This window comes from Palaemon carinicauda, chromosome 7 (assembly GCF_036898095.1).
Source record: "Palaemon carinicauda isolate YSFRI2023 chromosome 7, ASM3689809v2, whole genome shotgun sequence".
Classification (NCBI taxonomy): Eukaryota; Metazoa; Arthropoda; class Malacostraca; order Decapoda; family Palaemonidae; genus Palaemon; species Palaemon carinicauda.
The window spans coordinates 137,279,845-137,307,344 of NC_090731.1; the positions used below are offsets into that span (position 1 = coordinate 137,279,845).

General features: G+C 36.4%; 1 protein-coding gene across 1 annotated transcript in view; it reads left to right on the forward strand.

The window, feature by feature from the left end:
• The first annotated feature begins 810 nt into the window (after positions 1 to 810).
• LOC137644031 (uncharacterized) overlaps positions 811 to 27,500 on the forward strand; it is a 28,951-nt gene continuing 2,261 nt past the window's right edge. Inside the window, exons 1-4 of the mRNA XM_068376921.1 lie at positions 811 to 913; positions 15,057 to 17,629; positions 22,746 to 22,867; positions 26,888 to 27,376. Of these exons, the coding sequence (XP_068233022.1) occupies positions 15,070 to 17,629; positions 22,746 to 22,867; positions 26,888 to 27,376 (3,171 nt within the window). The 5' untranslated portion in view covers positions 811 to 913; positions 15,057 to 15,069. The remainder of the gene's footprint in view (positions 914 to 15,056; positions 17,630 to 22,745; positions 22,868 to 26,887; positions 27,377 to 27,500) is intronic.

The following is a 27,500-nucleotide window of genomic DNA, read 5'->3' on the forward strand; positions in this document are numbered from 1 at the left end:
TATGCTTGATATTATTATTATTATTATTATTATTATTATTATTATTATTATTATTATTATTATTATTATTATTATTATTATTATTATTAGGGTGAAGGATGTATGGGAAAGGAAATCCCGCAATATCCAGAAATCGCATATGTTTGCAAGAGGCGAATACATTGCTAATCTGCATATGAGTATCTGATACAACACTAATTGCTCCTCTGTTTAGATGTATTAAGTGGAAGATGCAAAACTTTTCTGCATGAGTGGTTCACTCATGTTTCGGTAGTTAAAGTATGAATGTGGCAGTAACTATTGTCTTGGTTTAACAAACTCAATTTCTAAAAAAAAAGTGTTTATAATAATAATAATAATAATAATAATAATAATAATAATAATGTCGATAATAATAATAATAATAATAATAATAATAATAATAATAATAATAATAATAATAATAATAATAATAATAATAATGTCGATGTTGCTGATAATAATAATAAATTGTTTAGAATAATAATAATAATAATAATAATAATAATAATAATAATAATAATGTCGATGATGATGATAATAATAATAATAAATTGTTTAGATTAATAATAATAAAGTGTTCAGAATAATTATAATAATAATAATGATAATCAAATACAAAAAGCATTACCTATACTAATGATAATTTTAGCAAGAGAAGAGTTTTATGGTACTTAACAAGCCATTTGGACAACCATTTACAAATGCATCCGTTAAACTGCCGGTTAAGGTTTTGTGACAAACGAACTTCGCGAAGTTTACAAGTTTCTGGAATTTTGTTGTCAGTTTCTCAATAGCTATCGACAGTGGAGGAGACCTAGCTTTTTCAAAGCATTGGTCTTTCGAGTGTTTTTAAGTGGGCGGTGGAATAAAGTGATTTTTAGTGGATCAGTTCGTAAGTAGAATCGTGTTTAGATTTGTTCGTTATAAAGATTTAAATTCCACTCGTGAATGGCAGAGGTTATGGACAGTGACATTGCCCTATCGAGCAGGACAATGCCCTTGAGACTGACCATATATACATATGATCAGCGCCCATGCCCCCCTCTCCACCCAGGCTAGGACCAAGGAGGGCCAGACAATGGTTGCTGTTGACTCGGCAGATAGACCTAGAGGCTCCCTCAAACCCACCATCCTTAGCTCACATGGATGGGGAGGTTGTAGTGACCAAAGGAACTAACGAGTTTGAGCGGGACTGTAACCCCAGTCTGGCGATCACCAGTCAGGGACGTTACCGCACAGACTACCATAACGAAATACAAGTTGGATCGAAACTCCCTTTGTATGAAACAATTGTTAAAATTATTTATTGAAATTTTATGATTAGTTTTTAATTATCTTTTGCCGTCAGCTGTGTCCATAATGATTCGAGGTTGTGTTTTATACATTTTTTTTTTTTTTTTTTTGTGAAAAGTTGTGAATGGAGACTGGTGTCATCTCGTGATATAACTCTTGCTAAGAGAAAGAATGGTATCTAGATACTTCGCTGTTGATGATAAAGCTGTACTATTGATCTAGTGTCCCCTATTCCACAATTACGTGGCCCCAATCTAATCTTAGTTTCTAAATGGACGAATTTGATTAACATTTTCTGAAAATATCCCGTGACTTTTGTTCTTAAGATGTTGATAGTTATTTGACTTGTTTGGCCATCAAAACAAACTTTAATTTCGCTGGATAATTTCCCTGATTTTTTAAGACTTACGATCACTACTTGGTCACTGTTCTGAGCTATTGTTTTATTAGAGTATTTATTTTTTTCTTAAACATTTTCTTATGTCTACTTAGCTTTTAATTTCATCCTATATATTTACCTACAAGTTCCGACAGCTCTTGTTTCTGGAGATGCAAATTGAATAATCCGACTGTAGTCTGTGTAAATGATCTTTCAGTAATTTCGCATCCTGGCTCGATTGGTTTAGTTATTTTTTGACTCCCAAAGTAGAGAACGAAATATAGAATTTTTGATAGACCAGTTTAAAACCGTTGTACCAAATGGGAGCGTGAACACTAAACGGTCAGTAGTTTACTTGAAAACTGTGAGTTTCAATACTTAAATCGATGTCACAGTAATTGATTGCATCAATTATATTCTTAATTATACACTATTGAATAAAGTTACTTGCTTTCATTGATGTGATTTCAGTCTGCAGTATTTACAATAAGAAGAAAATATAGAATGTTTTCCAAATCCTTTACTCACTATTTACTGTAAAAAAAATTGATATGTTTAGGATATTTTTGTTTTTTTAATAATCGTTCATAATAGCAGATCGTTGTCAATCTAACTATACATACATCCTTTACCTGTTCATGATCCCCCACAAACCCCATGATTTATTTTACGTAGTTCATTAAAGAGATAAATTAACGGAAGCATTTATAAGATCGCTTGGTTATCAGCTCTTAATCGAAATTCTTTTACACGATTGTTGTGGCAGATGAGTCTTTATTTTTAATTTCATAACCATGTTTATCCAAGTAGTCTTATTTTATATTCAATATTATTACAATATTATTTCTATGTATTTCAACATATTTTTATCTATTTTAAGAAGGCATTGTCAGTATATTTGAACGTTTTTTTTCGGGACACTTTTTATGGGTAAATATGTGATACTTTAATTCTGGCCAAATACATGAGCCATATATTTCTCCTACTCGCTATCTTGTGTTTTATGAATTTCTGACCATGATTATTGGGGCAAACCACCCGTTTATGAGTTTTTGGACCCCGTTACATAAAGACAACTATGAGGGACACCAGTGGGAAACCGGGTTTTTTTTAGGGCGTGGGGAAATTCTGAAAAAAAAGTTATTTGCAGTAATAATAATGGTTATAATTGCAAAATAAACACAAGATAACCAGTTGGAAAAATATTTGGTTCATGTAAATGAATGCAAATTAAAGATCACAATTTTCTGATTCACTTAACGTCCTTCGCTTGCAAATAAACATAATTCACTTCTCTTTATTCTGGCAAGCGGTACATGTAATTTGCTGTGCAAGCTAAGCCCCTTGGGTCAGTATTCGGGGATATTTTTTACTTTAACATGGGCAACAATATTTATACACTGAACGGAGAGCATTTTCATCATGATAAAAATCCGACATAGATTAAATGACACTAAATTTCGAAATAGATTGTACTTCCCTCTTGTAGACTTCTTTTTTGTGAGGGTAGTGAAGGTGAAACTGAGGAGGTGGTGGAAGAAAATGGCTGTTTAACAACTTCCTGGAACTTGTGCATAAATATTTGGAAGCTCGTAATTGGTTATAAAAGACAGGTAATGATTGTCATACGATAAAAGTGCTTACAAAAGCGAACTCAAGAAACGCATGCACAAATGCACAATGTTAATAACTTTCCAAAAGTCCCTATCAGTCTCTCAAATATATATATATAAACAATGGAGTTAGTGAGAAATATTTAGCATTTTAATTGACCGATACGTAAGTCGAAAAAATAAATATGCCAAACTAGCCAACACTTGTCAATTTCTTATATCGCTGATAATTAATGCATCATATATTAAACTTTTTTTGTTTACTGTTTAGTTGTTTATCAATACCCCTATTCGCACAATCATCTTGCAAGACCATTTATCTAATGTTCTCATAATGCAAACGTTCTTTACTAATTCTCCCATATAGCGAGCGAACCAAAGCTTTGTAACTGACTGGCGTTTACATGGAAATTTTGCGAAAAGATATGGACGCAAATGAAACTAGACTATGACTGGAAAGGAAAGGAAATATAACTTCTAGAATACTGTGTAGTGTAGAGCCTCATAATGGAGAAGAGAAGACCCTTAAAATTGACTAGGTATTAGAAATGATAGTGAAAAATAACTATGATCCTAAAAATTAATAATATTTAAATAGATGTCATGCAAAATTTGGTGGAAATAAAAGTATGCGATATCGCATGCTTTTAGATCGGAAAATTTCTTCCTGAGAGGGTGGCGAAAGAAAAGTTGGGCATGAGATGTTTGTATGTATGGGTGGGTGGGTTGAAGCATTTTCGGATCTGGAGGCCAAACAACTGGGTCGATCGTGACGGGGGTGGCACCAATGAAATCTGATGGTATCAGTCGCTTGTCGATTGGTGGATGGTGGCACCTGCTAGGTAGTGCCAAATGCGCTGTGACACACAAAGAGGTGAGACCCAAAATCGAATAAAATACTTGAAAGACTTTAAACCTCATTCCTTTGGGGTCGCCGTTTCCAATGGTTGCACACTGTGCTCACTAATGGTGTCAAAATTTCAAGAAGACCTTTGGAGATCAAACAGTACACCATTCAATGCTACTCGGCGAAATGAACACAGTAGTGCAAACCTCATTCCCGTATCTTGATTATTTTAGGTGTAATCGGCAAGAAACTGTGCCTGAATTTAACCCTTGGCCTGACCATAGGTCACCGATGTACTTAGGACCTTACGAGTTGATACTAATCACTTAGTCTTATGATGCCCGACATGCTTACATTGGTCCCAAGCCCCTATCTAAATTAGGGATTAAACGCGACGGGTGGTTGTATCAACCCCATAGCCGTCAGTACACGTATTATGAAAAAGACTTAACAGGGCGAGTGTTAAAGCTTCGAACGGCAAAGAAGTTAACGGTAGATTTACTAATATCCATAATAACTGGACTCACTCATGTGAGGCTTGATGATGGTCGAAATGTGTAGTGTAGAATCTTACTTTATTATGAATGCAGAAATGTGACATTGAAAGGCGAAAGAAAGCTTTATGATTGCGTCCCAAAAACTGTATTGCAATTTATTCCCTTAGCTTCAAGGAGTATGTCAATCTAATAAAGTAGAATAACATATTACTGTTAACGATACTAAAAATTAAATAAATGGGCATATGATAGTATAACTAAAACAATGTAGGTGAGCAATAGAGCAGTATCACATTATAGCAAAACACACAGGTCTTGTGGGATGGACATGGTGCGTGGTTCGAATAAATACTCCAATTTTGGTCCTAAGGCAATGCATCAAATCAATGCAAGCCGCTAGTATATAAACAGTGAAGAAAAAATCGTGTCAACCTGTTCAACATAGAAACATTCTCTGCAAGTTTGAACTTCCAAAGTCCTACTGATTCAACTTCCCTGATTAGGAAGACCATTCCACAATCTAGTCCCAGCTGGAATATAACTTCTAGAATACTGTGTAGTGTAGAGCCTCATAATGGAAAAGAGAAGACCCTTAAAATCAACTGCATGCCTAGTACTATGTACAGGATGGAAAATCTGAATGGTCAGAATTATGAAAAATCTAACTGAATAACCATTCCAGAGATTAATATGAAGATCAAGAATAAGAAGTTTGAAGTTTCTAGAGCCAAACTGCACCTCTAATGTAGGCTCTAGACTGAGCTTTCATATATACAGCACCAAAATTTTATAATAAGCTCCCATTTGACATCCGAAGGATTGGTGATATAAAGGCTTTCAAGAAGTTGAAGACTTTCTCGTATTGTAAGTGCTACTATAATTTGGATTTGACAGTTAATGCAGACTGCTATATGACTCTCTAGATACTTGAAATATGTAAATTACAAACAAATCTCATGGGTCCTGCAGATAAAAGTATATAAATTTCTTGTTATATTCCAGCAATATTAAACTGTTTACTGTATGCATTATAATTCTACACATTGTTCTAAATATACTATTCTCCACTCATTGATCAGTCTGTAGCGTAAAAACTAAGCTTTCAAAATATTTACTGCGTACAAAATCTGGTCCACATTAAGAGGAATTCGCACTGGTTTCTAACTTTACTTGTGAATGCCACAGGAGCTACCTGGCTCACCACCAGATTAGCCAAAACCTTTCTTTCTTTAGAGAAGCACTTCGCTGATATGAAAATTATTCAAGGTCTCGAACTCGACTTTCAAATAAGATGAAAAAGAAGAGAAAATTATTGGAAATTGTCAAATGGTACATACAAATCTTACACTAAAATTCTATGAATATATTAAGTTTACCACACTATGCTTCACTGAAATATCAGTGATATAACCTTTATCTGCATCAAAATATAATCCTTAAGAATTGTGCCTATATGAAATATGATCCTGCAAAAGAAAATTGATGTAGAAAGTGCAGAAGGTCATTGCTTTTGTTGGGGTATACAGTACAGTAAGCCACCATTGCTTAGCTAAAATTGCCATGGTCGGAGCATGCGCGAGCAGCTTTGGATAGTGTCAATCCCTGGTTATCTGGTTCATAAAATTCACTAAGCTCTAAGCAGTCAAAAAAGATCCTGCCTCCTACGCACTTTCAATGCTCTTCCATCCATATACCAATGCACTTCCCCCAATTTTGGGGAGTAGCCGACATCAACAAAGAAACAAAACAAAAAGGAGACTACTCTCTACGTTCCTCCAGCTTAACCAGGGACTCCGCCGAGTTCAGCTGGTACTGTCACTAGTCGGTCAAGCTTCTCTTCTGTGTCTGCTACCAGTACAGTATCATCCGCAAACAACAACTGATTTACCTCCCATTCATGATCATTTTCGTCTACCAGTTTTAATCCTCGTCCAAGCACTCGAGCATTCACCTCTCTCACCACTCCATCAACATACAAGTTAAACAACCACGGCGACATCACACATCCCTGTCTCAGCCCCACTCTCACCGGAAACCAATCGCTCACTTCATTTTCTATTCTAACACATGCTTTACTACCTTTGTAGAAACTTTTCACTGCTTGCAACAACCTTCCACCAACTCCATATAACCTCATCACATTCCACATTGCTTCCCTATCAACTCTATCATATGCTTTCTCCAGATCCATAAAGGCAACATACACCTCTTGCTAAATATTTCTCGCATATCTGCCTAACTGTAAAAATCTGATTCATACAACCCCTACCTCTTCTAAAACCACCCTGTACTTCCAAAATTGCATTATCTGTTTTATCCTTAATCCTATTAATCATTACTCTACCATACACTTTTCCAACTACACTCAACAAACTAATACCTCTTGAATTACAACACTCATGCACATCTCCCTTACCATTGTATAGTGGTACAATACACGCACAAACCCAATCTACTGGTACCATTGACAACACAAAACACATATTAAACAATCTCACCAACCATTCAAGTACAGTCACACCCCCTTCCTTCAACATCTCAGCTTTCACACCATCCATACCAGACGCTTTTCCTACTCTCGTTTCATCTATTGCTCTCCTCACTTCCTCTATTGTAATCTCTCTCTCATTCTCATCTCCCATCACTGGCACCTCAACACCTGGAACAGCAATTATATCTGCCTCCCTATTATCCTGAACATTCAGCAAACTTTCAAAATATTCCGCCCACCTTTTCCTTGCCTCCTCTCCTTTTAACAACCTTCCATTTCCATCTTTCACTGTCTCTTCAATTCTTGCGCCAGCCTTCCTTACTCTCTTCACTTCTTTCCAAAACTTCTTCTTATTCTCTTCATATGACTGACCCAGTCCCTGACCCCACCTCAGGTCAGCGGCCCTCTTTGCCTCACGTACCTTGCGCTTTACTTCCACCTTTTTCTCTCTATATTTTTCATACTTCTCTATACTATTACTCTGCAGCCATTCTTCAAAAGCCCTCTTTTTCTCTTCCACTTTTACCTTCACTCCTTCATTCCACCATTCACTGCCCTTCCTCATGCTGCCTCCAACAACCTTCTTGCCACATACATCACTTGCAATCCCAACAAAATTTTCTTTTGCTAACTTCCACTCCTCCTCTAAATTACCAGTTTCTCTTACTCTCACCTCGTCATATGCTATTTTCAACCTTTCCTGATATTTACTTTTTACCCCCGGTTTTATTAGCTCTTCAACCCTCACTAGCTCCCTTTTACATCCACCTACTCTATTCCCCCACTCTTTTGCTACAACTAATTTTCCTTCCACCAAAAAATGATCAGACATACCGTTAGCCATACCCCTAAACACGTGCACGTCTTTCAATCTTCCAAACATTCTTTTAGTTATCAACACATAATCCATTAATGCCCTTTCTACTACTCTTCCATTTGCCACTCTTACCCATGTATACTTATTTTTATCTTTCTTTTTAAAAAAGCTAGCACTTATTACCATCTCTTGTTCAACACACATATCTACCAGTCTCTCACCACTCTCATTTTCACCTGGTACGCCATACTTCCCAATGACCCTTCTACCTCTCCAGCGCTTGACAATGGTAATTCTACATACCGGAAGATTCAAACCCTTCAACTCAACCAATTGACCCAGCACTGACTTCATTGGCCACAGTGGAGAGAGACTCTAGGACGAGTGCACATATTTTTCAGTACTTAGTTTGCTGTCATAGAGCTGCTTCCACGGCCATCCTCCAGGAAACATATTAGATTGACCTCTGGTCAGGAGCATTAGCGTGATGTCTAGTGCCAGTTTTCCACCTCCACTTCCTTCTTACTCTAGGAAAGGCATGGACAATTCTCCACCCTCTTTCTACTGTCCTGGCCAGTGAAGGAAGGAAGGAAAGGAGGAAGGAAGTCCCTGCCTACAGTTGCCATAAGTGGGTTGATGCCTGTCAAGCCATTGAGCTTAGACCTTTCCTCTTCGTAAGAATTGTCTATGCTCTTGAGAAGCTTTTAAGTCCTGTCCTCCCAGGGATCTCAAACCACCAGCATGAGAAGCCACTCAATTTCTCAGGTCCTTCCAGTGGGCTCCTTATAGTTTAGACAGGCATCAGATAGGGGTCTGACCCTTGAGGCAATCCTTCTAGCCTTGGCGAAGCATTTAGTCGAACTGCATATGATTTTCTATGTTGCTAGTAATTCAGATAGATGGAAAGAGGTCTCTTTCACATTTGTTCTGAAGTTCATTGCTAAGACCCAGAACCCATTCATCCATGACCCCATTTTAAGAGACGATATCCAGAAATACAATCTTTCTGGCTTTGTGAAACCATCAGGCATGCGTATCCTACAACCTGCGATGGACCGGAAGAACCCTTTACCTTGGTCTGTTGGTAGCTTCTCAACAGGTTATGTAGCAAACCTAGCTCCCTCACAGGGCAAGAAGCATCTCTTCGAACGTAGAGGCTTTGATGCAAGTCTTTAGAGGTAAGAATGTCTTGACACTTTTCCTCTTCTTTCTTCCATTCTCTTGAGATGCAGTTATTGTGCAAGTATTTGCTGGGGATATTAGATGCAGGTAGACTCCAAAATAGAGCACCCCAACTTTCTTTACGGTTTTTGTAAGCATTCCCCTCATCCTCCCAAATAAGGAGAGGATAGACACAGATGTTTGCAAACCCATTTATCATAAGAGGATACATTCAGACGTCATATCTTCAACACGGATATAGGTCCTTCCATGATAGTATACCATTCATTTGGTATGTAAGTAGCCTAACACCCGTGACATCATTGACCAGGCTGTTGAGTGGTTGGCAGTAGTCATTATTTTGGCTCCTTTTATAGGTCCAAGTGCCTCCTCATCCTGCGATTTAAACCAATCAGTTTGGTAATAGGAACCTCCTCCCTCTTAAAGTCTAGTCTCTCATTAGAGGACACTGGTTTATATTTGTTTAGGAACAAATCCCAAATTTTAAAGGTAATTTTCATTTTCCTTACAATACAAACTTTAGTCCTTATGAATTAGACATCCAGCCTCAAAGCCCTACAAGTCCCAAGTTTATTGTTAAAATGGCTGCTCAGTAGCCTGTCTGGTGGACTGGGCTAACCTACCACCCACCACCTACCACCCACCACCTACCACCTACTGCCACCACTTTGTTATAGATTTTAAATTACCAGCTTTTTTAAAATCATAATCCTTTTAAAGGATTCAGGTTTATATCGTCATCATCTCCTCCTACACCTATTGACGCAAAGGGCCTCGGTTAGATTTCGCCAATCGTCTCTATCTTGAGCTGGTAATTCAATACTTCTCCATTCATCATCTCTTACTTCGCACTTCATAGTCCTCAGCCATGTAGGCCTGGGTCTTCCAACTCTTCTAGTGCCTTGTGGAGCCCAGCTGAACATTTGATGAACTAATCTCTCTCGGGGAGTGCAAAGAGTATATTCAAACCATCTCCATCGGGGAGTGCAAAGAGTATATTCAAACCATCTCCATCTACCCCTCATCATGATCTCCTGCACATATGGCACTTGAGTAATCTCTCTTATAGTTTCATTTCTAATCCTGGCCTGCCATTCAACTCTCAATATCCTTCTGAGGGCTTTTGTTCTCAAATCTACTAAATCCATTGGAGATTGTTTCATTATCATACCATGACTCTAGTCCATAGAGTAACACCAATCTCACTTAACTGATATATAGTTTGATTTTTGTGTGTAATTTCAGGCGATTTGATTTCCAAATTTTACTTAACCTAGCCATCGTCTGTTTTTCTTTTTTCAATCTTTCTCTAAACTAATTCTAAAGACCCTGTATTGGAGATCATAGTTCCTAAAAACTTAAGAGGATTCTACCTCATTAATCCATTCTCCTTCCAAGGATATTTAGTCTTCCATTGCATACTCAGTTCTCGTCATCGGTCTTTCTTCTATTTATCGTCAGCCCAACTTCGTGTGATATTTCATGCATCCTGGTAAGCAAGCATTGTAAATTCTGTGGTGTTCTGCTAACAAGGACAGCATCATCTGCATACTCTAGGTCTGCTAAATTCCTATCACCAATCCAGTCCAATCCTTCTCCACCACATATGACTGTTCTATGCATTACAAAATCTATGAGGAGGATAAACAACATAGGTGAAAACACATTCTCTTGGAGTACTCCGCTGTTAACTGGAAATTCATTTGATAAGACTTCATTATCATTAACTTTGCACTTTCTATGCTCATAAACAGACTTAATCAAAATTACAAATTTAAGAGGAATTCCATAATGCAGGACTCTAAACAAAATTGGTTGGTTCACACTATCAAAGGCTTTTTTGTACTCCACAAAGGCCATCAAAAGGGGATTTCTATATTCTATGCATTGCTGTACAACGTCTCGAAAGGAAAATTTGATCAGTGCAACTCTACCTTTTCTAAATCCTACTTGTTCATCTCTCAGCTTTTCATCAATCTTTCTCTCCAGTCACCTTAGGATAAGCATTCTATATATTTTCATAACTGATATAAGTGTTATGCCTCTGTAATTGTTGGAATCAGTCAGGTCTCCTTATTTTGTTATTTTCACCAACACCCCTAACTCCCATTCATCAGGTTTTGCCTCTTCATGCCACATTCTACAAAATAATCTTGTAAGGAGTGTGGGAGTCACTTTATTTTCGGCCAGTATCATCTCAGCAGTTATTCCATAGTATCCCGGGGCTTTTCATCTCTTTAGTTTTTTGGGGGATAGCTTCGACTTCAGACACACTGAATACATTCATAGCTTCAAATTACTCCCTTCATATCTCCTATTCATAACCTCGCTAAAGTGTTCCATCCAACATTGTTTTTCTTCATCTTCTGTTGCTATAACCGAACAATCTGTTTTGATCGGTATATGATTCTTCTTCTTTGCCCCAGTCGAGGTTTGTATAGTTAAGTAAATACAAATTACTTCTAAAAAAAAAATATTTTCAGCTTCTCCAATAAAACTCCTTGTTCTTTAAAGATTCTATAGATATCACAATTTTCACTTATTACTTTAGGCTTTCCTAGAGTTTCCTTTATCTTTAGTATCTACAGAGCAAAATATTACCTGGAAAGAAATTATTTTCACACACCAAGGCCCACCTGAACAGACTCTTGTCTGATGGAGGGCGAGAAAAAAACCCTAAAAGTAAAAGTATGTAATCATTGGTTAGTCATCAATTATGACAGGATAATGTGAGTCCCTACAAAAGTGCAAAGGAATGCCGTCAAAATACAAAATACTTACACTTGTATGCTGTAACAGATGAGAAATGTCTATTTTGGTTTTATATTCTTCGTAAGGATTTGTCAAAACAAATAAATTATTATTTGAGTCATGTATGCCAAATGGATAATTCTGGACAAACCCATTTTTGGTACCTACACAGAGGACAGTGTAAGTGACCACCTTTCCCAGTAGGGGGTTTAATCCCTGTCGAGGGCAGAGGTTTAGTTAAGGCAAGGGTCATTCCCCGTGTATGCCCAAGGTCAGCTTAACAATTGAGATACGAACAGGCAGTACTGTAATATTTTCTGCCACGTTTAGAAGAAGCATTTACTTTTGTTGTTGTTAGAAAAGAAAAAAAAAACTAGGAAGTCGTTTGATAATTGCCAAAAGAAATTATCATAAATTATATTTGTGTTGTATATCTTTTGCTGGCTATATATACCATATCAGAGAAATGTATCTAGATAAGGCAACTCTTGTAATGAAGACAAGATTAAATACTCAATTCAAAAGCAATTTTCAGGGAAAAATAGGAAGATAATTTATGTGACCTGTGCAAAGATGAAGAAGATACTACTGAACATTTATTTTTATGCTCAAAATTAGCACAGGTAATGAAAATAGACATTAGTATAGGTACGTTGAAAATCCTAGCAGGGATCTCCATCCATATACCAAGGCACTTCCCCCAATTTAGGGGGTTAGCCGACATCAACAAATGAAACAAAACAAAAACGAAACATAAAGGGGACCTCCACTCTCTACGTTCCTCCCAGCCTGACAAGGGACTCAACCGAGTTCAGCTGGTACTGCTAGGGTGCCACAGCCCACCCTCCCCCGTTATCCATCACAGATGAAGCTTCATAATGCTGAATCCCCTACTGCTGCTACCTCTGCGGTCATCTAAGGCACCAGAGGAAGCAGCAGGGCCTACCGGAACTGAGTCACAATCGCTCGCCATTCATTCCTATTTCTAGCACGCTCTCTTGCCTCTCTCACATCTATCCTCCTATCACCCAGAGCTTTCTTCACTCCATCCATCCACCCAAACCATGGCCTTCCTCTAGTACTTCTCCCATCAACTTCTGCATTCATCACCTTCTTTAGCAGACAGCCATTTTCCATTCTCTCAACATGGCCAAACCACCTCAACACATTCATATCCATTCTAGCTGCTAACTCATTTCTTACACCCGTTCTCACCCTCACCACTTCGTTCCTAACCCTATCTACTCGAGATACACCAGCCATACTCCTTAGACACTTCATCTCAAACACATTCAATTTCTGTCTCTCCATCACTTTCATTCCCCACAACTCCGCTCCATACATCACAGTTGGTACAATCACTTTCTCATATAGAACTCTCTTTACATTCATGCCCAACCCTCTATTTTTTACTACTCCCTTAACTGCCCCCAACACTTTGCAACCTTCATTCACTCTCTGACGGACATCTGCTTCCACTCCACCATTTGCTGCAACAACAGACCCCGAGTACTTAAACTGATCCACCTCCTCAAGTAACTCTCCATTCAACATGACATTCAACCTTGCACCACCTTCCCCTCTCGTACATCGCATAACCTTACTCTTACCCACATTAACTCTCAACTTCCTTCTCTCACACACCCTTCTAAATTCTGTCACTAGTCGGTCAAGCTTCTCTTCTGTGTCTGCAACCAGTACAGTATCATCCGCAAACAACAACTGATTTACCTCCCATTCATGGTCATTCTCGTCTACCAGTTTTAATCCTCGTCCAAGCACTCGAGCTTTCACCTCTCTCACCACTCCATCAACATAAAAGTTGAACAACCACGGCGACATCACACATCTCTGTCTCAGCCCCACTCTCACCGGAAATCAATCACTCACTTCATTTCCTATTCTAACACATGCTTTACTACCTTTGTAGAAACTTTTCACTGCTTACAACAACCTTCCACCAACTCCATGTAACCTCATCACATTCCACATTGATTCCCTATCAACTCTATCATACGCTTTCTCCAGATCCATAAACGTAACATACACCTCCTTACCTTTTGTTAAATATTTCTCGCATATCTGCCTAACTGTAAAAATCTGATTCATACAACCCCTACCTCTTCTAAAACCACCCTGTACTTCTAAGATTGCATTCGCTGTTTTATCCTTAATCCTATTAATCATTACTCTACCATACACTTTTCCAACTACACTCAACAAACTAATACCTCTGAATTACAACACTCATGCACATCTCCCTTACCCTTATATAGTGGTACAATACATGCACAAACCCAATCTACTGACCCAATCTACTGGTACCATTGACAACACAAAACACACATTAAACAATCTCGCCAACCATTCAAGTACAGTCACACCCCCTTCCTTCAACATCTCAGCTCTCGCACCATCCATACCAGATGCTTTTCCTACTCTCGTTTCATCTATTGCACCCCTCACTTCCTCTATTGTAATCTCTCTCTCATTCTCATCTCCCATCACCGGCACCTCAACACCTGCAACAGCAATTATATCTAGTTGCTTTTAATTTATATGTATTACAATGCACATGAAAGAAGAATTTAAAAGACAAAACTGACCACAATAGGTTGCCAAAACCGATGATAGCAGCAGGTTGTCCTATCTAATTTCAAGGAAGAATGCGACAAAAGTAAAGATTGAGAATTTCAGTATTAATTTTTGTATGGCGCAGGTAACATGAGCTTAATTGCAATAACAATAAGCTTAGAAGCTTTGCACCTATCTATAAGATGAGTGCCCTCAAACTTATTTTGCGAAGTGAGCAATCAGGAACCATGGGAGTGGAAATGCTTAATTTAACTGATTAAGTATAGTTAGAAAGTAAATTATGATGATTCTTCAATCTTTGTTTTATTGAAGGTTTATTTCAACCACTCTCCTGCTGTCATATTTTCTGGTATCCTCTATTTTTTAAAGGTCGATCAGAATTAGATGTTGTAAGAGCCTTTTAAATCTACAAAATTTTTAGTTTATATTACCTAAAAATGCATAAAATCTGATTGAAATATTAGTTTTGAGACTTTCCTGTTCATTTTGAGCTTTGTTACTGTATTTATTTTTAAATCTACTATAGCTTAATCTCATATCTTTTTTTATATTGGTTATTGTATTTTTCAGGTTTTTACTTACAATGGCGGAAATGGAAACTCCATTTCAAATAATGGGTCGAAGTATGTTGCAGCGCTTGAAAGAAACCCCCGGCAGATTTGATTTTGTTCGTGAACATATCGACAACGAGAAGTCTTTTATAGAATTATTTTCTTTCATATATGATCTCAAGGAATCACATGACTGTCTGAAGTCAACATTTATGCAATCTCGGAAAAGTGACATAATTTCAAATGGCTACAGGTCAAATGGGAATTTCTTCTACGCAAAGGGTGACCTAGGCAAAGCCTTGGAGTTCTACAATCTAAGTCTTGTTTTGGCACCACACCCATACTTGGATGATGATCCCAATATGTTTTATGGTCATGGTGAGGATATTTTCACACCAGAAAGGTTGAAACCTTTCAGATATCATGTATCTTCGTACTGTGAGGAAAAATACTCGGCCTTGGCTATGGCCTACGCTGATAGATCAGCTGTGTTATACCAGCTAGAGCTCTACGAGCGATGTTTACGTGACATTCATCTTGCTTTTCAAGGTGATTGTCCTGCCGAGTGTATGGATCATTTGGAGGAAAGAATGAAATATTGCTTGAAAGCACTTGCAGATGAACATAAAAAAACTAGGGCAACATCACACTTAGAAAATGAGCCTTGTAGTAGTAAGCACAAGGAATCCACATGTTCTAGTGAATCAAAAAAAAATTACTCAGATTCGGTGCAGGGTTGTTACAGGTCGAGTGAAAAATCCTTTGGTTCCGATAAGAACCCTACTGTTTTAAAGAAAAAAGACTTTCTTGCTGGGATGTATAGTACAAGTACTCCCCAAGACACTTCAGGATCAGATAAAGATCCTTCAAACTCTGGTAGAGACACTCCCAGCTCAAACAATAGGTCGTGTAAAGTGTATATAGATTCAAACAAGAAATCCACTAAAGCGGGAAAGAAGACTTGTCATTCAAACAAACACTCCACTGGAAAAGATAAAAGCGCTTCCAACAAAGGTAGAAACTCTTCCAGATCCAACTCTGATAGACATGCTCCCAGTTCCAATTTGGGTAGAGAGACTCCCAGTTCCAATTTGGGTAGAGAGACTCCCAGTTCCAGTTCGGGTAGAGAGACTCCCAGTTCGGGTAGAGAGACTCCCAGTTCGGGTAGAGAGACTCCCATTTCCGATTTGGGTAGAGAGACTCCCATTTCCGATTTGGGTAGAGACACTCCCATTTCCGATTTGGGTAGAGAGACTCCCATTTCCGATTTGGGTAGAGAGACTCCCATTTCCGATTTGGGTAGGGAGACTCCCAGTTCCGATTTGGGTAGGGAGACTCCCAGTTCCGATTTGGGTAGGGAGACTCCCAGTTCCGATTTGGGTAGGGAGACTCCCAGTTCCAATTTGGGTAGAGAGACTCCCAGTTCCAACATAAGTTCCCAAACTTCAATTAAAGACACTTCGGATTCAAGCAAAGCAGGCTGTAATAGTGGAAAGGAGACTTCTCTTTCAACCCAAGACTCCACTGGATCAGATAAAGATTCTTCAGTCTGCGGTAGAAACACTCCCAGTTTAAACGATGATTCGAGTAAAAAATCTTCAGATGAAGGCAAAAAATCTTTCAAAGCAGGCAAAGGGAGTTTTCATTCAAACCAGGACTCCACTGGATCGGATAAAGATTCATCCAAGTGCAGTAAAGATACTACCAGTTCAAAAAAAAGTTCCCAAAGTTTGAGTAAAGAGTCTTTGAAATCAATCAAAAGATCCTCTAAAAGTGGGAAAAGCACTGACAAAGGTTCTGATAGTGGAAGCAAAAGTTATAGTTCCCTTTTGGAACCTTCGAATTCAGGCGAAATATCACTTAAATTCAGGAAATCCATTAACATTTCAGATAAAGATTCTGATGGTCTAAGTGACGATAATTCTAAGACAAAGTCCCGTCGCTCCAGTAAAAAATCCAGTTTAAACAAAATTTCTTTAAAGGGAGAGCATCTTTACATGCAGTTACCTGCCATCAGTACAACCTCTACGGAGATTGGATGCGTCAGTAGCAAAGACATTTCCAGCTTTAAGTCTTCCAAAGCTAACAAAGTTTCTTCCCATTCCAACAGAACATCATGTGACTCCGGAAATGACTCTAGTTCAATGAAAACTTACTCAGTTACAGACAAAAGCTCTTTCGAAACTTCTACTAAAGCTATAGATTCCACTAATCTAAGCCAACAGGGTTGTACCTCCGATGACAAAAATTCTGACACAAGCACGGGAGCCTGTCATTTGGATGAAAAGTCCAATGATCCAACCTCAGAACTTTATGACTCGGGCTCAGATACTGTCTCAACAGGATCAAATGAAGATTACGAGAATACAGGTAAAAATGTGAAAGCCATAAAGGATATATTAGAATCTAATCCTCTTCCTGATTATTCTCCAGAAATGCAAAAATTAAGAAATTACATTATGGTTGATGATCCCAAACCACCACCGATAGAAGATCCCCATCCTCTAATACCTGCGTTTTCAAGCGCTATAAGGTTAGGATATGAAACTGTGAAAGGAAAGAGTGTTATAGCAATAAGATATATTCGCCCTGGTAGGTACCTGCATTTTATTGAATTTTTGGTATTTGTTTACAAGAGCACACACTCCATTTACTACAAAATTATGCATTCCTCCAGCTCTCCTCTTCTTGTACAGTAATTAGTAGGTTCTTTGAATGCAGGGAAAGCAAAAAATAGCAAGATATGTTGCGCAAGGGGGGAGGGAGGGGGCTTGGTTGATGAGGTACTAAACGACCTGGAACTGACATCAACAAAGTCAAATCAGTCAATCAAAGAGAAGTTCGTGACGTCAGCGGACATTTGCTATATTCAAAATATATACTAAATTAAAAAGGGATCAATTACTCAAAAGTGTCACTTTTTGTGAATTGTATATTTGATTTGGTAAATAATTGACAATAAATTTTTTTTTTTAAACTTTTTATGAGAATGACTTTATGCAGCATATGACTGTTTTCATTTGCGGAAAATTGACGGCATCCTTAGGCAGTGGTTAGTGTAGCAAACCGTCGTCTGGGGAAACTAGTCATTCTCAATGGAGAGCGTGCTCTTGTAAACAAATACCGATTTTTTTTAAGGTATTCGTGGTTATAAATAATGTTAAACTATTTAGCTATAATTGTTATGATTTTCTTCTTCATAGTCTCTGATATCTCCTTAGTTAAGTTTTGGATGTTCTAAGCCATCATAGAAATGAGTAATAAACATTCTATATCACTACAGAAATAGATATGACATCTTTATTTATAGAAAAATGCCTGTCCATGAACAAATTAAGATCTAACAAAGACCTAGTTCTAGTAAACTTTTAGGAAATGCGTAGCTTGCAAATTTCAGGAAGAACATTCATTTTTTTCTTCTTGTTTGCACTACTTGATTGTCATACAGTTCACTCTTCAATTCATGTGATTATGTATTTGTACATTAGTGACATAATATTTTTTATTGGTCACCCTATCTCCGGTTTTTTTTTTTTCGTTTTTTTTTTCAGACTTGTCACATTTTAATAGTTTATCTAGGTATGCAGCGCTCCTTCAAGGACCTATTTTGTTACAGCTATTTTAGATAAGGCTTTAGGATCTTTTTTATATCCTAGCTGTTCATTTGGTAGTCTGGATGCCAAGTGTTTAGTTTTAGACGAACTTATACATGTTTCTACTTATTAATCGATCATGGTGCTTGAAACTTTGTCTTATTTCAATAGCTTTCCCATATATCATTTACCATTGTTTTCCTACATCTTTTGTTTTTGCTCATGTTTCACCCTTTATATCATACGTATTAACCCATCTAAACTGTGACCCTTGACTAATGACTTGTAAGTCCTTTAAAAGTGCGTAGAATTTCCCTGTGTGATATGACCAGGAAAACAGCTCATAAAGTAAAAGTACTCTCGTTGCTGCCACTGTCTTTTGATCCATGGCTCTCTTTTTTACCTACAGAAGTCATAAGATTATCATCATCATAACATTTTTTTTTTTTTTTTTTTGCACTTGTTCTACTGTCTAATTCTATGTACTGACCATAGAAATTGCAAAACTTTATATATGCCTCGGTCTGTAATTCAGTGGAAGGTTAATCTTTATTTTTATTTTCTATTTCACGTGGCTAGTTATTAGTGTTCACTACAGATCAAATCATTGATGGTAAGATTCCTGGTTTGTTTTCATCTTTATGAATAAGACTTATTTATATACCTGACGTGCTGATCATCATTACCAACATCTAGACTTAGTTTTGGAGGCTGTACTATCGGACCACATTTTTTTGTGTTTGGGCTCATAAATTAGTGTAGTGTTACTTTGGTCCCAGACACTACCTATTTGAATTTAAGGGCAGGATTGTTTCATATTCCTGATGCCATCATAGCTTAGTATAAAGATGTTTGAGTTTCTACGTATTTAAGATTATTCTATATTCATTAAAAGGCCTTAATGGCTAAGACTTTGTCAATAGAGTTCACACCCCAGAATATATTTTGTTCTTTTATCCAATGTGGGAGAAATGCCTTGAGGAAATAAATTTAATGCAACATTTTCTTGTGATTGAGGATTCGTGATGCTTTTACATAGCTTCACTGCCGTAATACCAGTCCTTAATTCAATGTATCTGGTAACTAATTTTTTTTATTGACGTAAATTCCTTCGGTAATGTTGTTTCCTTTCGTCTTCTCAACTGTTTTAGGCACATAAAATGGACGGATAAGAGTCCGTATTAACATTTATCAAGTACCTTTAGTCTGATTATAAAAATACGTGGCTATGAAACTTTAAAGTATTGCCGCAATAGGTAGCTAGTGCCTACCCATTGATCTAGATTTTACCAGTTCATATGAAGTCACTTGTGATAAGATTTTCATAGTTTGAAATAAGTTTTGAATGCTACATGTTGCTCTTCTGTTGTTTACTATATCAGTTTCTATTCACAAGTACTTATACTTTTCTAACAAGGTCGCGCTTCAGTTCAGAGGGGCTATTGCCATTTACATCTCGCTCTCGCCGTTGGTGTCCTGACTAAAAGTTCGTCACATTTCAGCTGTTTCTTTTTTGGTTTTAGTGTTTTTTATTATTATTATTATTACGTGGGTGTACAGTACACAGACTAACAATATGCTTTTAGTGTTCCACGTATGCAAACATGCTAGGTTTTTATGGCATGATGAATGGATAAAGTCAGTTAAGTTTGGTAAAGACAATGTGATAAAGATGTCTTATCAGATCTTTTTCTTTAAAGGGGTCCTTTGCTGGTCCCATCACGTAGGGGAACCCTGCTCTCTACGGGACCTACAAAATCATTTTATCGTATAAATTTTTAGGTATTGGACACACAGCACTTCATAAATTGTCAAATCAGTCTTCAGTTTCTTCTTGACCGAAATATTTCTCATTGATCATTTCTTGAATTTGAATAGTTTTATTACCGACAGATTGAATATTTACAAGGCCGCAATTTACAACCTCTGAAGTACCCAAGACCAGCATATTCTGCAAATCTCTTCAATTACATATCATAAGCATTGTATTTTTTCAAATTCCATATATGATCTGGTTTGTTCAACTTGGTGCAGTTTATACATTTCATATGTTGTGAATTAAATTCCTTGGTGGCGTGATTTCTTGAACGTTTCCCATATTTTATCATAAAGACTTTAACTTTCAATCCTTTTTAAAATGTCCATAGCTTTGATAGGGGTAATAGGTGATCACGTGTACCTGTCACGTATAAGTACCCCCCATCCTTCCGAACTTCAGGATCACATTTCTACAAGTAGTGGGGAGTCCCACCTGCAGCTCTTTTCTTGAATGCCAAACTTCTCTTCAATTCTATATTTTGAATCTTGTCCAGGCAACGATTCCTTAGAATGACATTTAACATTTAATCTTCATCATTATTTACCTTACATATTTTAGGTTTTAATTTTCCAATTTACCTCTTTTCGTTATCAGCAAGAATGGCTTGAACCTTGTTTATTCCATTACTGATCTTTTCATCAACAAAATTCACAAGATTTCCATTTGAAGTTGGCATCGTATTAAGAATTGGCATGTCCTTATAATGTATTTTCAACCTCATTTTCCTGTCAGTGATTGTAGTTAATGCTTATGTTGAATTCTTTTCCCCTTAACTTTGTCCAAATATGTCATTTTTTTTTGGGGGGGGGGCATCAGTGATTGGAGTGTTAATTTAATGGATTCTATATTCTTCGAGATTATCTACCTTCTCAGTAAGATAATTTGTTTCGGATCAGTAGTCTACTTTTACTTTTAGGGGTTTATTTCTCGCTCTCCATCAGACACTATAAGAGTCTGTTCAGGCGGGCCTTGATGTGTGAAAATAATTTCTTTCCAGTTTATATTTTGCTTTGTATTTTTCAGTTATTCGCTAGTATTTGTATTCAGGCTTAATAGTTTTCATATCACTATTATAACACTTTCCAAAGTGATAAGTCTTCAGGTTTTTCTTGAAAGCTGCCACATTTTTGGAAGGTCGTTGAAGAGTCTCGGTGGAATTTGTAGTAAGCACAGCTAGAGGATTTTCGAATTCAGCGATTCTCCTTTAGTATTCATCTATACTGAGGTTTCTCTTGCTTAACTCTTTCTACATTTTTTTTAATTCATCATGGTTGTGTTGGCTTCATCTAAGAACCTTCGAAGATCATCACTAAGGCAATTATCAGTTATGGTGTAATTTTATTTTTCACAAGAGTTTCTCGATGAGATTAACTACACAGAAAAGAAAGTCATTTTACTACATTCAAATCACTGATGTTGGCGTCTATACAGACACACTTCTTGTGGTAATACTCACAAAATTGACACCCTATCCACTTTGTTTCCTTTCCCTCCTAAGATCGACACAACCGTCATGTTTTTTTTTTCTCTCAAAGAGTTCATTCATAAAATCGAATGCTATTATAAAAAAATTAAAGCAACGAAATTGAGAGATAAAAACTCAGAACGAGGTAACTTGAGACAGAGCAATGAATAATAGGTCTACTCTCTACGAAGGACATAAACGAAATATCTTGATTAGCCTATTAGGTTTATTCCAGCCAATCCTTTTGGGGTTATGTAGTCACAGAAGTAAAACACGGGCATGTTGAATTTTGTATTCCGAACATCTTTCTTGGTATATCACATAAAACATTTCGATACTGATTATGAAAACAGCCTCTTAAGAAAAAAGTTAATTACCTCGTAGTGGAGGTCAAAATTTTGGTACTTAATTTAATGTCGTGGAAAAGGAGTTTATAAGAGCGAGCACTTTACTGTGCAGGCGAGCATTGAGTGAATTTGGAAGTTTTTTTTAATGTAGACTTAAGTCTTCTCAGTGGAGGTTCTTAGAAGAGATGTTTTACCTTTTAAAATATAACTTCTACCGTATGGATGATTAACGAACGCACATACGAAAATAACCCGTGGTTATGAAAATGAGTAAATCTTAACAAAAATAATAAGCAGAAACAGAAACAGATACTGTACTTAACTTACTTAAAGGGCTGATTTTCTGGTCGTATACTGCAAGGGAACCTTACTCTATGCAGGACCTTTCACGGTTCATTTAATCTCCATTCTTAACAGACTAATAATTAATCTGCGAGCTTTCAGGAACCCTTCAACAAGGAAATTCAAACTTACTTTCTTGCAGGAGAAGTAATAGCTGTTGAGAAAGCATTCTGCTTGAGCTCTGACTCGCAACGATTATCTTATGCCTGTGGATATTGTCTGAAGGATGCTCTAGACCCAATTCCTTGTCCTGGCTGTATTCTGGTAAGTCTCGAGATTATTTTAATTGTTATTTACACTGCTGCAATTATTCTTAGACTATTTTGAGTTACATTTTGAACTTTTGACAGGTTTAGATTTCTTTTTTTCCTATACGGGTTCCGATTTACACGAGGCGTTCTTTCCAAGAGTTTGTTCGGAAAAATATATGCGCTTACAAAAAAGCAGTCTGTTTGATATTGTAGATCTTTCATAATTTGATATATAATTTGTAGTTGTACTAAATGAAACCCTAGAGTGTTACTTTTATTTATCAATTCGCCCCAACATCTTCAAACGAATGTTATAAAGGAAAATCTATTAGAATCTTGTGAAATTCTAGACTAGAATAACTAGGCAGTATGAGTATCTATATTGAGACTAGATTTATTTGATAAGTTTTTGGAGAAAAACATGCAAGATTTTTTAAATTTCACATGACAATGTCAATTTACTAGTAAAGTTGGCCATCATCTTTTGTTGAATCTTGGAGGTCCTCTTATTTAGCACTAGTCAGATTCATCGGATTGAAGACATGTTTAGTCATAATTGACAGTTTATATTTTTTTTAATCTTTTATCCAAGTAAATTTTTTTAGATCAAAATATCCTTAGTTTTGATATGAATACCAGTAGTTTTCCACATCTTAATTCCTGAGACAGTCTGTTCAATAATCTAGATCACGTTTGTTCAAATATAGTAATACGTAGGTGTGAGTGCTTTGTGTTATCATATTTCATAAGTTTACCCTGTGGTGTATATTGTACTTGAAAAACCACCCTTCCATTTACGAAGGCTGTTCAGTCTGTCGTATTTTTCATTACTTTTTGTCTCCTTCTAATTTTGGTATTAGCCAAAGCTGCACCTCTCGTTTACACCACATTCTTAAAACTTTGACTAAACCACAGTTACATCATAGTGCATTTTACTACATTCGATTTTCTGACATTACTATCGTTTCCAGAGGCCGTGTAATAGTGTTTTTTTTTTCTTTTAAATAACTCCTAAAATAACGGATGGATTTCCATGATATCAAAGCAGGGAGCGCTTCATACAATGGCCTAATTTTGGGAAATACTGTGCATTGCCAATTACGTTTCATTAACTTTTTTACTTAGGAAAAAGAGGCTAAAGCCAGTCTTAGCCACCCACACATTCGCAAGTGATGACGTCCCTCAGTGATGTTGTTATAACGTTTCTTCCCCTGTACCTCCCATCCCCCGAATTGTTAAACGCCTGTTTAACTCCATAGATAATTGTCATATGACCTACCCCAAGCAATACGAAATTCTTTGTCAGTAAAAGTTCAGCATACCTGGTAATGTGATTCGTGACTTTAGACTTTACCTAAACATAAGACCAACGTTTTATATCTTACCCACTCACATTAAAGATCAAGAATGAGACTTATGACAGGAGACGAAAGAAGCCATGCTAACCCTACACTTCGCACTTCAAGCGAGTGTTGGTAAAGCAATAGAAATATAGTTTTCTTTAGGTTAAGCCGTGGGACTCATTCTTCCATACAACACAGGTTACTCGATACATCAATTGCCAGGAAGAAAATGACAGAGAGCATTGTTTGATATAATTTATCATATCAATTTCACCAGAGAGAGTAGCTTGAATTCCTTAGAAGGTAGACTTCTAAAAGATGTTTCATATAAGGGCATTGACATCGGCCATTTGATAAATTTTGAAATCATATATATATATATATATATATATATATATATATATATATATAATATATATATAATATATATATATATATATATATATATATATATTTAATATATATATATATATATATATATATATATATATTTATATATATATATATATATATATATATATATATATATATTTATATATATATATATATATATATATATATATATATATATATATATATATATATATATATATATATATATATATATATATATATATATAATATATATATATATATATATATAATATATATATATATAATATATATATATATATATATATATATATATATATTTAATATATATATATATATGTGTGTGTGTTCATACATACATAAGATTTATTATATTTCAACCTATAGTTTTATATATTGATTTACGTTATAAGTACCAGTACCTATTTTTGTTACTTAAAAGGTATGTGACAAATATCATTGCGACTTTGTCACTGGAATTATACCAGACTTCAATTAATGAACCAATCAACCTTATTTTGAGAAATTCATTGACATTGTCTACAAGCCAAGCTGATATACTCGTATCAAAGTATTCATTAGCTTTGCTTTTCCAAAATAATGTTATCACCAATTGCTGGAAACCATAGATTTATGATGGATGAAAAAAAAAAACAAGAAATGGACACTTATACATTTTACTCATCATCACTCTCAAGGAAAAAATTGTTTTCTATTTCTACTAATGTTTATTTAAAATTTGTAGGAGTCCGAGTAGAATATCTCTCGGTGCGATTCCACACCCCTGTTTTAAACCTCTTCTATTATGTTTGATAATTTGTGTTAACCATCTAATCATTATCTACCACCATAAAACATTTTATTGCTCTTCCGGCTCATTTTATATGTGCAGTACAGTCTTTCCTAACAGGGATTTACCAAGGCCGTCTCGGGATTTACTCGAGCCTAATAACAATGGGAATGAAGGAAAGAAGGAAGGGGGGGGGGTGAGTACTAGGATAGCCATAGGTGTAAATACCGAAGGACTGTTGGGGGAACCTCTGCGTCACAGTTACGCGATTAAGTAACACTTCTTCGAAACGCTCTGAAGGAAGGGAAGAAGTTCCTCGTTTTTCTAAGAGTAAACGGGTTGATTAAGCACATCTGTCAATTCATTGTACCACCAAAAATTAGGCCAATGTTTGAAACATTGATTGCTGTAGTTTCATGGAAATTCATAAGCCGGTTTGTTAGATGTTTGGGAAAAACACTATTACACGGCCTCTGGAAACGTTAGTAGTCGCGTCTTAAGTGGTGTTCATACAAATAGCAACATTGCTTGTGTCTTGGCCTGTCAGTCCTTTCTCCAGTGTTTCTCCTTCTCTGTGGTGAGAAGTTGGATAGCCTATTTATATTTTTTTCACGTTGCATTTTATTCTCTTGCTTATCTTTCGTGTATTATACATATTCTATGATAGCCTCTTCTTTTACCTTGTTTTTGACAGCAATCTTTCTCATCTTTTACAATTATCATGGTTAACTATTCGTACGAGAAGCAGCTAAGATTTTGAGGCAAAATCTTGATAAAATACGAAAAATGTTGGCTGCTTGTTTTACTATTGTAATTTCGAATCTTAAAATTCTTATTTAGATTAGCTTTTGGCGTAGTATCATATTTAATTAACTGTTATTCTCTTCCAGTCAAGTATGCCAGCATGACTAATTGTATTTTGATCCAAGTTTTCTAGTTCTCTCATCGCAGTAAATTGTATTCATCCATTTTCTAGGAGTAAAATAAAAGCTATAGATTGATTTATTTTTTGGTTGGTTTTCTTTACCTCTGGGCCCATTCATATAAGCAGGTAACCGAGGTCATCCAAATACATCCTTTAATGAGACTGCTACGCATTTATTACAATGAGCATTGCAATAGGCATGTTCAAGGCCAATATATTGGCCTTGGGCATGTTATATCCAATAACCTCTCACATTCACATTAGCGAGGAAACACGATCTAGTCAGGTTAAAACTAGAATTTTTCTTTCGCCTTATTCATGACATATTGCCCATTTTCTTCACTTTTGCTTTCTTTCCTACATATCTTATAGAATTTTCATTTAATAGATATTGTCTTATTCCATATTACCGAAAATTAGATTTTTTTTTAAATTTTACAGTCTTGGAGAAAATGGTCAGTGTGTTTTACTTATTTTCTCGTCCTCCTTCTGCTTATCGCTTTTCCATTTTAGGTTCACGTTTTATTTTTATGCCTTTGCTTTGAGATTAAACTGTAAATAAAAGAGAACCATTCTCATGTTATCAATTCTTGCTATTTGCAGGTCACCTTTTGCAGCGAGTCTTGCCGATATGAAGCCTTGGCCGAAGACCACTGGCTGGAGTGTGCCATTCTACCGACGTTAGACGCGCTGGGTCTTCATCATCGAAACCTGGCTTACAAGATGTTGAAGACTTTAAATTACAATCGGTTGATGGAGCTCGTGGACGAAACAGACAATAAAAATACCAAGAGGAAGAAGAAGACGAAAGGTTACGCGAGAAGAAAATCATCTGCCAGTCCTTCCTCGTCGTATCGCTGTTGGGAGAACATGTGCACAAACTTGGAGAAACAAACGTTCGAGTATTTGTTTGTGCAATGTCAGACTGCTTTTATGCTAACACAGTTGCTCATCCGTTGTAAAAGGTTTTTCGTAGACGAAGAGGGTGTAGCTTTCGATCCTTCCAGAGAACAAGTGATAAAAACGGGTGCTGTTATATTGTCGAATATCTTGAAAGTCCGAAGCAATGCACTCGAAATAGTTGACAAAAAGGTATGTGATGTCGTGTATAGCATGTTGTAGCCTACGCAGAGCACAGGCAACATATTAAAGTGCCTTATGCTCTCAATTTCTAATATATGAATTTATCCTGTTGCTTAGTTTCTTATAACTCTCT